Source organism: Cynara cardunculus (assembly GCF_001531365.2).
Source record: "Cynara cardunculus var. scolymus isolate 2C chromosome LG 12, CcrdV1, whole genome shotgun sequence".
NCBI lineage: Eukaryota > Viridiplantae > Streptophyta > Magnoliopsida > Asterales > Asteraceae > Cynara > Cynara cardunculus.
This window is the reverse complement of record NC_037539.1, coordinates 35,982,652-35,995,266: the sequence shown is the minus strand read 5'-3', so window position 1 is coordinate 35,995,266 and position 12,615 is coordinate 35,982,652. Positions and strand designations below refer to the sequence as shown.

Here is a 12,615-nt window from a genome sequence, read left to right as displayed (position 1 = left end):
GTTAATTATCGCATACAATGCCGTTTTGATAGATTAAAATCTTACGTAACAAATAAGTCACAATGTTTGAATTTTACCAATAATTACTTCTCAAACAAGTTTTTAGTAAACTGGTTATTGATCATGTGACAATCTTTTGTAAATGAGGTGTGCATTTTATGAAAAACATCAAGAAACAATGTTCACGCTAAATAACCTAATAACTTCAGGGCTCTTTCACATTGTCAGAATTCCAAGAACGAATGCCATGACCCTCGACCAAAATCATGCTGTCAACCAATCCAACCATGGCGGCGACCACTCTTCTCCTCCACCACCGCAACCATTATCGAAAAATGCGCAAAAGAAGCTATTGAAGCAACAAAGGTTCGAAGCGAAAAAAGCGGAGAAAAAAGCCGCCATTAAAGAGGAGAAGAAACGACAAGCTGAGAGGAAGCGGAAAGAATGGGAAGAAAAGCTCTCAAGTCTGCCACAAGAAGAGAGATTGAAAATGATAGAGTCAAGAAAAGGGATGAGGAAAGAACGGATGGATCAGAGGACGGAAGAGAGAGAGAGCAAAGCTCTTAGGCTTTCGGAAGCTAAGAAACACGGGCAGAACATTGTTGTGGACCTAGAATTCTCTGATCTCATGGCTCCTAATGAGATTCATAGCCTCGTTAACCAGGTGAAATTCATTTTTATTCGAGATTTTTTTTTTGCATGAACAATGTTTGATTAAAACGTGAGATATTACTGGCTTCTATGATATTCCAGTTGTCTCTCTTACTGTCTATATATACATGTTCTTAGAGATGAAAACTTTAATCAATCATTTAGTTTGGGGGGTTAGGGTTTAAGAACTGAATTTACTTGGAGCTCTAAACCCTAAATCCAACACTGAGTAGCCTTTCCTCCCTACCGAGCAATGTAGATGCTTTTTTTATGTCATCTAATACCAATATTGGTACTCATGGGCTCATGAATTGTAAAGATAAAATGTCATTAAGATATGGCATTGCTGTTTCTGGGTACAGTTTTTTAGTGTAAATACTACTTTGAATGAAACAAGGGTACAATTTTTAGTTACTTATTCATTCATAAGTGTAACATCCTTTGTCAAAAAGATTAGCTATCAAGGAGATTTTCATTATCGTTATATATGAAACACTAAAGGGTGACTGCATCAAGCTCATCTTCTTTATAAGGGTGGGGTAGAGAAGTCTTGCAATGTGTTGACTCTATGGTTCGAAACTTATGAGCTCTACGAAATTCAGCAAGAGCACTTGACCCGAAAACCGTGCAAGGGAAAAATGAAAACAAACACACAGCTAACTTTACGTAGGAGCTAACTAAGAGTGGGCCCCAACACTAGTAGTAACATTTCGGAACTAACACAAAATCTAGAAAAAAAGAAGCCTTGGCTTCATAAAAACACCTTTAGAGCTTTATAAATGCAAAATAAAAATGTCTTATGGGCACATACTTCCGCTCTCAAGTGGGTTAATGATTCCAAACTTGGTAATGAGTAATGACTACAGTCTACAGAGTACCGATGCAAACTTTGTCTGAGAGCCTTGGCGAATAGGATCTACATGTTCTTTACTCTGAATATAACAAGGAAAGGTCACACCTTTTTGAACCTCGTCTCTTACACGATGAAAGTCAAGTTTGATATATATGGTTTTGTAATTACAACATCAACGGAAGGAACGGATATGTCAGGTGTACCATCACATAATTCGGTATCAACAGGTGGAAATGGATATGCAAATCATTCAAGAGAGTGAGAAATCATTGAACATCATAAAATACATCTACAGGACATGATAGAAAACTCCTTGCTACGACATATTGCCTTTTAGAAGCCTAGGATATGGGAGTTGACCTGCATCCTACATTAACTGGCCTTGTTAGAATCAGATCAAGTGCCCTAAATGCTATCACAAAAAGCTTGTAAGTGTAAGGAATTTTGGGAAGAGAAGAAGAACCTTATTCAAAATTCCCTTGATATACTTGGTTGCGGAATCTGGTTTAAAATCCGGGTTAGGAAATGATAGCTTTGGCACGATGATAGATAAATGTGGCTTTCAGCAATTACTTCTAAAGAATAACATCTGAGAAAGTTTCTTCTGATGGCACTGCATATGGTAAAAGGGATCTAAGGACACATAAAAGATTCAACAAAAGTAACCTTGCCTCTTGAATGAGATATCGGGCATATCTTCTTTGTCCCTTGTGAAATCCCTCTTTGGGTTCATGAAACTTAAAATTATAGATGGTATACCATTAGACTTGAGTCTTTGTTGCTAAAATCTGAATACAAGGAAGGCGTAAGAGCTTGAATTAAACGCATATGATTCCCCACCTTGGTTTAAAAATGCGCGCATAATGCGCTGTGATGCGCTGAAGAAAACGCATCAAAGGGTCTGATGCATTGCGATTCCATGATGCGCTCGCATCACTACGCATCACACGATGCGTGCATCACTTATGCATCAACGCATCATGTATTTTGCATTTTTGGGCTCCCTTTTTCAGTTTTTAGTTGGGCTTTTTAGTTGGACTTCTTAGTTAAGTAAAATAGAACGTGAGACTATGAGAGACCTAATAGAAGAAGCCGACAGTGAAGAAGTAGAAGTCGCACTGTGAGAGACCTAGCATCGCATATCAATTAAACGTGACGTGAGTTGTTGTCGATACTCGACAATGCAAAGAAGTAGAAAACAAACTTTTTAAGATTATAATGCCACTTTTTTAACTACTTTATGTTATAAATGAAGTATTTTGATAGGTAAGTATTTTTAAGGTAGAAATTGATATGTAGAATTAATTTATAAATAGTTTTTGAATACCGGGCGCATCACGTGCGTGATGCGAGCGCATCAGCATCACGCATCACGCATCGGCTTCCGGGACCCTTAACGCATCGGACCGCGTCACGCTTTTTAAAACCAAGTTCCCCACAACCGTTGCATCATCATCATCATCATAAACCAAGGCTGTTGTAAGCAAGGAACTTTCAGTGTTAGTAAACAAAGAAGAATCAAGAAGCCCTAAACCATTAGGGTTGTTGTCAACTTACTAGTTATTGTCTAGATGCTTGCTTAAAGCTAAATTTCTCATGTCAATATTTTTTTCTCACTCACACTTCTTCGAAATCTGTGAGTGTTCACAGAAACAACTGCTCTATTCTCTATAGTAGAGGTCTTGTCTGCTTACATCTCACCCTCAGACTCCACCTCTGAGTGGGATACAATGGGCTAGTTTGGTTTTGGTTTATATACCTTCTCAAGAAGAGCTCCATGCAAAACAGCATCGGTGAACACCAAATTCTTAAGAGTTGCAATCAGTTGCAAGAGAGATAGAACTGTCATTATAGTCATTCAGTTGATCACATGTGTGAAGTAATACCCTCTTGTGTCTACCCTTTTGCAACTAATCGAGCTTGTATCTTTTCATGAGAAACAAGAACCTCTTGTCGGTATCATTTTGCAATAACTTGGATCATCAGCCACTTAGTTGATTTTCTAAACCCAATTTTTCTAGAATACTCTTTGAGGTTGTGTATATAATAGAGTGGCATTTGGGCCCATATTCCCATTCATAGGTTCGAGATCTACATCTATGATTTATTTTGCACATTATACTTCTTTTTAACTGGGTGTTAGAGGGACAAATGTTGAAGTCTTATTGTGCTAAGGAATACTAGTCTCAACTTTGATCCATGTATCCTTGGCAACTTGTGTGTACCTTTTGTTACCCTATATAATAGCTTTAAGAAAATAACTTTGAGTACTACTCGAGAAAGAATTTTTGTACAGAGATGCACTTGGGAGCAAATGATAAGATGATTAGAAACTACAGGAATTTTTGGGCTTGGAAGGAATTTATGAAAAAATTTAGTTCCCCTTGCTTCTTGTGAAGGGTTGCTAAGGCGTATCCATAATTCTTTTAGTAGTGGGACAAAGTAATTACTATAATATAAAGTAAAATAAAACTTAATTATAAAGTCAAATTAATTATAGTTAACAAATACACTACATTTAAGGTTTTTGTGCTCCTTTGTTGTTAAGTTACAACTCAAATTTAAGTTTTCAATATGCTAATGTAGCTTCTTAATTTTCCGGCGAGGATGCCCGTGGTAGCGAGACAAATCACAATGGTAGCATTGTTAAGGGTCATAAAAAATATTTACACCATGACAGACAAATTCAGTGGTATCACTCATGCCTTAGTAGATCCGCCCATGGTGCTAACAAAGAAGACGTTAAGTAAGAACATGGAGAGACAGAATTACCTGGGGAGGGGAGTTATCTGGAGGAGTACAAGAGATGCTAGTAAGTGAAATGGAAGTAGAGGAAGGAGAAATAGAAGATGGAGAAGTTACTAGAGGGCGTTTACTTTGGGAATGAGGAGATGAACGGCAATGAGAAAAGATAGGTCGTAAGGAATATAGGAACATGTCTTCATGAAAAACAACATATGCCAAGAGACAAATCTCTCTCTTTGTTTGAATACCGAGGAGCACATAGCCTTTTTGTCAATGTGGATGGATACCTAAGAAGAACATAGTTATTCCAACAGAATTTGTGGTAGCTAAACATAGAGAGCCAAAAGCTTTGGGATGTCAATAAATGGATGGGTGTGCCAACATAATTTTACAACTTTTTAGATATTCATGAACAATTTTTAGTCTATTAAATAAAGGTAACATGTTCCCGAGAGCATTTGTGGAGCCGTGATTAAAACTGGTGAGTTAAAGACGAAGTTTTCTCTTTACATCGCCAAGCTTCTGGTGGTAATGGCTTTTCTAATTTATTATGAAATGAAACTAAACTTCATGTTCTTACACTTTGATGTATATTTCACTGTCATGCATGTAACCATAAATGTTGAAGGAGCCGTTGTTAAGTTTGGGAGTTGGGAACGAGGAATTGTCTTGCTGACATTGCAATTTTGTTAATTATTAAGAATCACATGCTAGAAAGTCCATGTTTTTTTTTTCTTTCTGAAACAGCATGTTTGAAGTACGAATTCAATCTTATATAATTGACATACAGATCTTTGTTTGAATTGTAAAGACGCTTTGTGTCAATGATGAGTTTCCATGCTCACTGAATTTCTAATTTGGCTCTGCTATTGGTTGTGGTTTTGGTAGCAACTGTCTTGAATGAAAAGTTTGCTGGTGACTTGTGAATGCAGATAATGTATTGTTATGCGGTGAATGGAAGAAGTATGGTCCCTTGTCATCTCTGGTTGACTGGCTATGAGGGAGAAATTGAAAGCCAGTTTCAAAAGATTCCTGGGTTTGACAAATGGATAATCGAGAAGCATAATGGTCCTTATATCAATACATTTGAAAGTGAAAAGGAGCATTTGGTATACCTGACAGCAGACTCAGAAACTATGCTCTCCGAACTTGATCCAAAGAAAATTTATATCGTTGGTGGGCTTGTAGATAGAAATAGATGGAAAGGGATAACCATGAAGAAAGCTGTAGAGCAAGGAATTGAAACAGCAAAACTTCCAATTGGGAACTACCTCAAGATGTCTGGTTCTCAGGTACAAGTCATCACAGTACTTGTTCCATTTTTCTTTTTCTTTTCCCATTAGGGATGAGTGATGATTTGGATTTTGTCTTGTTAATTGCTTTTTTAACAAGTCTATATGTATTACCTTTAAAATGACAAATTGGACTGCTCTAAGAAGCTGTTTGTCTCAAAATGTAGGTCCTTACAGTGAATCAAGTTATAGAAATACTTGTCAAGTTCTTGGAAACTAAAGACTGGAAGGCTTCATTCTTCCATGTGATTCCACAAAGGAAAAGAGGTGAAWCTGAAGCACAAGGATCTCAAGAAGAAGCTCAAGTGGATGAGAATTTTGATCAAGAGATTAAAAGGCAATGCATTGAAAACACAGATAGCCTGTAGGTGTGACCTTCCATTGTAACTTATATCCTACAGTACTGCTGATGCAAAACATTTCTCAATTCCAGTTGGATTCATATGTTGATTTTGAGTTAAGCTTAAGAAATCTTTTTATATTTACCATAAATATGGAATATGACACCTGAAATAGTAGTATCAAAACATTAATCCTTGATCCGTTGTTATCTGCAATACATCAGGTATGGACTATTTACTGTTGTAATTGTTTAGAAAGTTGATACCCAGTTTTACATGTTGTGAAACATGTATTTTTGTTAATTATAGATTTCAGTTTATTCAAACATTTATTTGTGCGTACCGAGCAACATAATGATCTGTTTCTTGTTCCCATGTTTCAGTCTGTTCCATCGTGCGATGCAACACAGGAATGTTAAGCAGGAAAAAAGATAAATGACCGATAAAAGAAAGAAAACTAAACAAGTAGCAAACAGACCGTCATCGTCTCATTGTTACCCTCTCAGTTACTCTTTACACTGAGCATATGGCTCAAAACCAGCAACAGCAGTAGGTCCAGAAGGGCCAGCAACTGATGGATCCTTGAAGAAACCACCAATGCTAGCAGGACCAAAGAAGCCATTATGATGATGAAAAGCAGCAGGCATAAAACCATATGGGCCAGGATCAGCAGCCCTCTTGACAAGTGGCTCCCCCCTTATGGATCCACGCTCACCGCCATCAAATTCCCTGTAGCGGTGGAGATAGACAGTCAAAGGCTCGATATAATCATCAAATCCCAGTTTGCTCATAGCCCACAGGACATCTTCAGCGGTGATGGTCTTCCTCTGCTCACGCTGGCAGCGATCATTGGCTTCGCCTGTCACAAAACTAATGTACTCAGAAACACATTCTTGGATGGTTTCTTTGGCGTCATCAGAGATCTTGGCATGTGGAGGGAGGATCTTTCGCATGATTCGGATCACATTTGCTATTGGCATGAAACGGTCTTGTTCTCGAACAGTGCACTCATTGTCATCTGTAGATGGGTGGTTGGTGTTCATTTCCGGTAGCTTCAGTTTCATGTCCGTTTGCTGCTGCATCCCTGGCCGGAGAACGTATGTAACCCGATTAGGCAGGAACCAATTACAACTTAACTAGCTGTTTTGATCAATTATGAATGAGAAAGAAGAAAAACAAAGTATTTAATTTTGGGATTCACATGAAGATTATAGCTTTCATCATTTCTGCAAACTACCTCTGTTTGATTAACTTGAAGATCCGCCATGAATTCACAAAAAAGAAGTCTGAATAATGTAGTATATATGCAAGTTCCATTCTTTATTTTGCAATGATAGATCTTAATCGTTTTCATACCCAAGTATAAGGAAACTTGAAAGTCATGTATTACCATGGTTTTATTTTATTATTAATACATGTATACATGTGTGTATATATATATATATATATACATATATGTATATGCACTTAAAAATAATTGGAAAAAACAAAAACAGAAGAGTGTGAAAGTGGAAGGAGGTGAAGTGTGCAAAAGTGACAGATTCGTGGGGTCAAGATGGTTTAGTGATATTCTTGCATGCATGCCACTTGTTCTACAATATTTGTCCAAATTCACACACTGCTTCAAGACCAAACCTCCATTGATGATACTCATACTCATATCTATACAGAAAATTATATATATATATATATATATATATATAATATCTGTTTCAAGATCGATGCATGGACTGGTTTATTATATATATATTGAAGAAGATAACAGAATGCATGCAGAAAAGGTAATACTGAAAAGTGAAAACCCCATTCAAAGATTTCTTGAAAGTGGATAAAGAAGAAACACAAAGAGGCCAATGCAATTGCAGAAAAAGGAACTCCAATAGAGTGAAAGAAACATTATATATATATATATGTATATGTATATATGGAGGAGGAGTAAAGTACCAGATGTAGGGTGGATGGGGATCCTGTGGAAACCTCCTCCACGTTGCATCTTCTCTCTCTGTCTCTCTCCAGAAACTGAAATTGAAAATTGAAGAGAGTGTGTTGATGATATACAGAAAGAGAGCAAGTGGTTTGTTGGGTGCCAAATATGGACAATTAATTATTAAGCATGATGATGGTGGGTGGTTGGAGAGATGGAGACACGTGGCATGAAGGCGCGGTGAACAAGAACCCAGTATTCGTCGTCGGAGGCATGCAGCCTTGAAACCAGACTTGGGTTTAATAAGGGTGAGAGCAAGATTCAAAAAGACATTATATGTTACGGTGTCTGAATGGGCTACATACAAAACCCTCCCTCCACACCCTCAATGTTTCCGCAAACACTACGACTCACAAATTCAGCTGGTAAAACTATGTATAAATTTATTACCATTGTTTGGTGGATTCTTAAGCTTGGATCCAACTTCCTTCAACAGCCATGGCTGTTTCTTTTTATATCTTGTTTTGAAATCGCCATCTAAAACACCTAAGATATATATAGACGTAGCTCGAACCACCAAGTGAAACAAACACACCTACCTCTTAAAATTTTTATTTACATCTATTTTCTTGTGAGTATTAATCTAATTAGATCCATAGATTAGTATAAATCAAGGGTCATTGGAAAAAGCATATTTGTAAAAGCAAAAGATAAGGGTACTTTTGTCAATTTGCAAGGAAATTGAAAGGGTATTTTGGATACTCGAAAAAGTCGATGGGAGTTTCGCCTGGACCATTCAATGTGAAAGAGCATGTGTTGAAGGCACACCCTCTTCGTTTCTCCTATGGTTTCTTCTTACCTCAATTTCTTCGTCCATCATCAACTTCCTGTCATGCCCGCACCATCTTATGACGTCTGTAAGTTCGTCTTCTTTTTTAGATAATACCATCATCATCACCATCATCTAGTATTTACATTTATGTTGAAGAATCAAAATTTGTATTTAGGGTTTTTATTTAGAAAAGCGGATTTCGCATCATACTGATAATAGGTCCACTTCACTTGAGCTGCAAATGCGAGAATGGTCTCACAATGTCAAATCTTGCTACCAATGTGAAGGTCTCTTTAATGTCTACTCCATATTCTTATGCACACACCCGTATTACTAACCTTGCTTTGTGCTTTTATATTGTTCCATCTGAATGATACTTTGGTCTTAAAAATTCATTAAAACCGATTGCTTTCTTTCGTTCGGGTAGAACAACTAGTTTCCAGGTTCCATTCTGTTGATTCTCTCTCTCAGTGATTTGACGATGATCTATTTTATCTATCGAAGTGTACTACCTTTGTATTCAGCTTCAATGATCATCACGGAGTCTGTTCAATGATTGCTGAACATGTATTGTAATTTCTTTAGAGACCAGTATCCTTTCAAGAAGACAAAACTCACACCACAGACCCTTCAGCGATATCGAAGATAGAAGCTGAAGATAGAGACCAACAAGTTACCAAAGGGCCTTTGGCCTAGCGGTATCGTAGCCCTTGGCCTTCTAGAAGGTCAGGGGTTCAAACCTCACCATAGGTGAGGMGGGTGTGTGAGTTTATTTGTTGCATTTGCCGTATATAAATATTATAGACTTCAAAAAAAAAAAAGTTCGCGATCTGAAATGATTTTCAATGATAACAAGCTCGTCTACACAAGTGTTAAATCTACGCAAGATTCAACGAACACTGATGAGACCTTCAGCACCATTCCAGTCTTCAACAATCAAATGAATCTTACTGAACGAGATAGTTTTTGTTTTGTCCTTCTACACACAAAGGACAAAACCCATACCTTTCAAAGTAATGTACTGTAGGGAGTCACTTCATTGTCTTCAAGCGTGCTTACCTACTTTATGAAAGAAGACTGTTCATATACGGCCAAATGATTGTATATTGCAACAAATGACAAGCTTACCTCTTAAAGCTTGCCACGTGCTTTGTATCTTCTGAATTGCATTTAATGCAATGAGTATAAATAGCTGAATAGTTCTATCTTCTCAGTTATCATCTTCCTTATCCTATCTTACCCAAGAAGATACTCTTTTTATACTCTCTATCAAGAGAAAGACTTCCACTGTAACAAGTAAAAAACACATTACTTCTTAACCTATTTCTTGTAGCAAGTCTTTTCTTCTTGTTGTTTGTAATTTTGTGTGTATCCTTGATTGTTTAATAGGTTTTATATCCTATCTTTTCCGCAAACAATTTGTAAAAATCTATATTGATCTTCTTTATCGATATAAGTTTTTAAAGCGAAAGCTGTTGTGTTTGTATTTATCCTTCCCATTCTTCAAACCGTTACCTATAAACTCTTGTAGATCTGGTTGAGATCAACAAGTGGTATCAGAGTAGTGTTTGTTTTTGTGTTGTATTGTTGTTTTATTATCTCTTTTTTTTTTCTAGATAATTTATTACCTTTCAAAATGCCTTTGCAAAACACAAGCACAGACTTTCACGATAATGACTTCCTTGCCAAACCTCCCCGGTTTATCAAAGACAACTTCAGTCTCTGGAAGAACTGAATGTCTCTCTTCTTGGAAGGTATGGATCCTAATATTCCATACTACATTGAGAATGGACCTTATGTTCCATCCGCAATCTCTCCAGCAGTTTCTGCTACTGCTACGACTGTCGCGATTCATGAACGGCGCCTAGCACCCAGAGGAGCAAAGCTTATTTGCGAAAACGGGCAGATTCCAAAGCTCCATCATTAGTGGAGTGACGAAGACAAGAAGAAAGTGGCTTTAGATACTCGTGCGAAATCTATAATAACCTTGGTTCTTTCTGACGAGTTCTATCACTCTGTGATGAAGCTTAAAACCTCGAAAACCATGTGGAACACTCTCTGTGTTCAATATGAAGGTACTCCTGAAGTACAACAATTGAGGAAGATTAACTTAGTAAGACAATATGAAAGTTTTCTTTATGGAAAATCTGAATCTTTGTTTGAAACATCAACGTTTTAATTGTCTTCTTATTTATTTGAGGACATTTGGAAGAGAATATTCCAACTCAAAGACGTTGACAAAACTTCTTGAATGTTTGCCAGAATCAAGGGATAATTATACCATGTGTCTCAAGATGTCCAAGGACATGTCCAGCCTTTCTCTCAGTTCTCTTTATGGGATATTATTTAATCATGAGCAATCTCGTCAGCTGAAGAAGAATATTCTAAAATAATCCAAAGAAATGAAAAGCACTCCTCTAACTTTGATCTTTGATAGCCATTCAATTGACCCTTCTATTTCTTCTACTTCCTCCTCTTCCGTTTTTATCACTGAATTAGATCCTTCTAACTCTGAGGACTTGACAAACGCTGATCTTTCAGAGTTTGATGAGTCGCTGTCTTTTCTAACTAAATCTTTCAGGAGGTTCGCCAGAAAAAGCAACTACCGCATATCTCCTTCCCTGACCATAGCTGAAAAGCCAAAGTCAAACCCCATTGACAATGCTTCAGCTAGTTGCTACAACTGTCAACGCAAAGGTCACTTTGCTAATGAATGAAGGTTGAAAAAAGCTACGACGTCATCTTCCAACCTCTCATCCTCCTTCAAGCCTCAAAAGGACAAGTACATGAAATTGAAGGAGCAGTACAAGAAGATGAAGACTCTTCAGCGTAAAGGTAAAGGCCTTGTCACTGAAGAGCATGACCGGGTTGATTCTTCTGATGAATCATCCTCGGACAAGGAAGACACAGCCTACCTCTGTCTCATGGCTAAGGATGTCAAAGATGAATCATCTGAGACATCATCCTCCAGTGATCCCTCGCCATCAACCTCTACCAGGTATGTAACATGAATAAACCTTCTTCTTTTTCCTCTGATAACCTATCTGCACTAGATACGCTAACGGTTAACCTTTACAATATCCTGAATGGAAAATCCAAAGCTGAAAAACTTGATCTTGATCTTCAAGAACAATTAGAGAGATGTCATTCAAAGATCAAAGAGCTGACCAAGATTGAAGAAAATCTTAAGGATCAAGTCATTGTAAACCAGATCATTAACATCGAAAGCGAGCAGGCCATCGTTGAGCGTGAGCAAGCAATTATTGAATTCAAGGCTAAGAAGGCTACCATTGAAGGATGGTGTAAAGCCTCTATCAAGGCCATTGAGATCATTAATTCTCATATCCCTCTCAAGATAAAGAGTGGTCTACGATTCTCCTATGATCAGGAAGAATGTGTCACTGACAAGTCCATGCTTAAGTTTGGTACTTTTGTCTCTTCTATTCCTAACACTTCTTCCTCTCAATACTCTTCTACTGAGACTCCTCTTGAAGGAACTCCTTTGAGTTCAGGATGCAAATACAAAGGTAAACCATTGTCAACATTCCTGTTTTTCCCAGGAAGGACCGTAAGTCTAATAAAACCCATTATGTTCCTTCAGCTTGTAAACCTTCTTCCTCAAGGACCATGGTCTCTGAACCCTCTCAGAGATCTAAGCCAAAGCTGAAAGTGAATCTTTCACCCAAGGTATCAAAACCTCAGTTATTCCTCCTTGAACAAAAGAGAGAGGTACTTTTGGAGCTTATCCTTCTTCTCTTCTCTCTAACACTTCTGGCTCTAAAGCTTCTTACAGTTTCAGGAAGTTTCTTTATTGTGGCGAAACTTCTCATATCGCCAATAAGTGTTCTTCAATTACCAAATCTAGTCCACCAGCTAAGATAAAGAAAGTAACCAAGGCTGAAAAATCAGCCAAGGTGAAATAAGCCACTAAAGTTGTAAAAACGACTAAGGTGAAGAAAGCCACTGAAGCCTCTTCT

At 37.5% G+C, this 12,615-nt stretch overlaps 2 protein-coding genes across 2 annotated transcripts; one reads left to right on the top strand and one right to left on the bottom strand.

Moving 5' to 3' along the window:
- Positions 1-217: 217 nt before the first annotated feature.
- Positions 218-6,099, top strand: LOC112523062 (tRNA (guanine(9)-N1)-methyltransferase-like). Its single transcript, XM_025132498.1, has 3 exons — positions 218-664; positions 5,182-5,541; positions 5,709-6,099. Exons 1-3 carry the CDS (start codon positions 248-250, stop codon positions 5,907-5,909), a joined length of 978 nt encoding a protein of 325 aa, XP_024988266.1. The 5' UTR covers positions 218-247; the 3' UTR covers positions 5,910-6,099.
- Positions 6,100-6,386: 287 nt separating this feature from the next.
- LOC112523866 (nuclear transcription factor Y subunit B-1-like) lies at positions 6,387-6,964 on the bottom strand. The gene has a single exon (XM_025133539.1). It carries the CDS (start codon positions 6,962-6,964, stop codon positions 6,389-6,391), a length of 576 nt encoding a protein of 191 aa, XP_024989307.1. The 3' UTR covers positions 6,387-6,388.
- Positions 6,965-12,615: the final 5,651 nt, after the last annotated feature.

Excerpts from the sequence above, each read along its gene's own strand:
- LOC112523866 (XM_025133539.1), bottom strand. The coding sequence starts at position 6,964 with ATGCAGCAGCAAACGGACATGAAACTGAAGCTACCGGAAATGAACACC.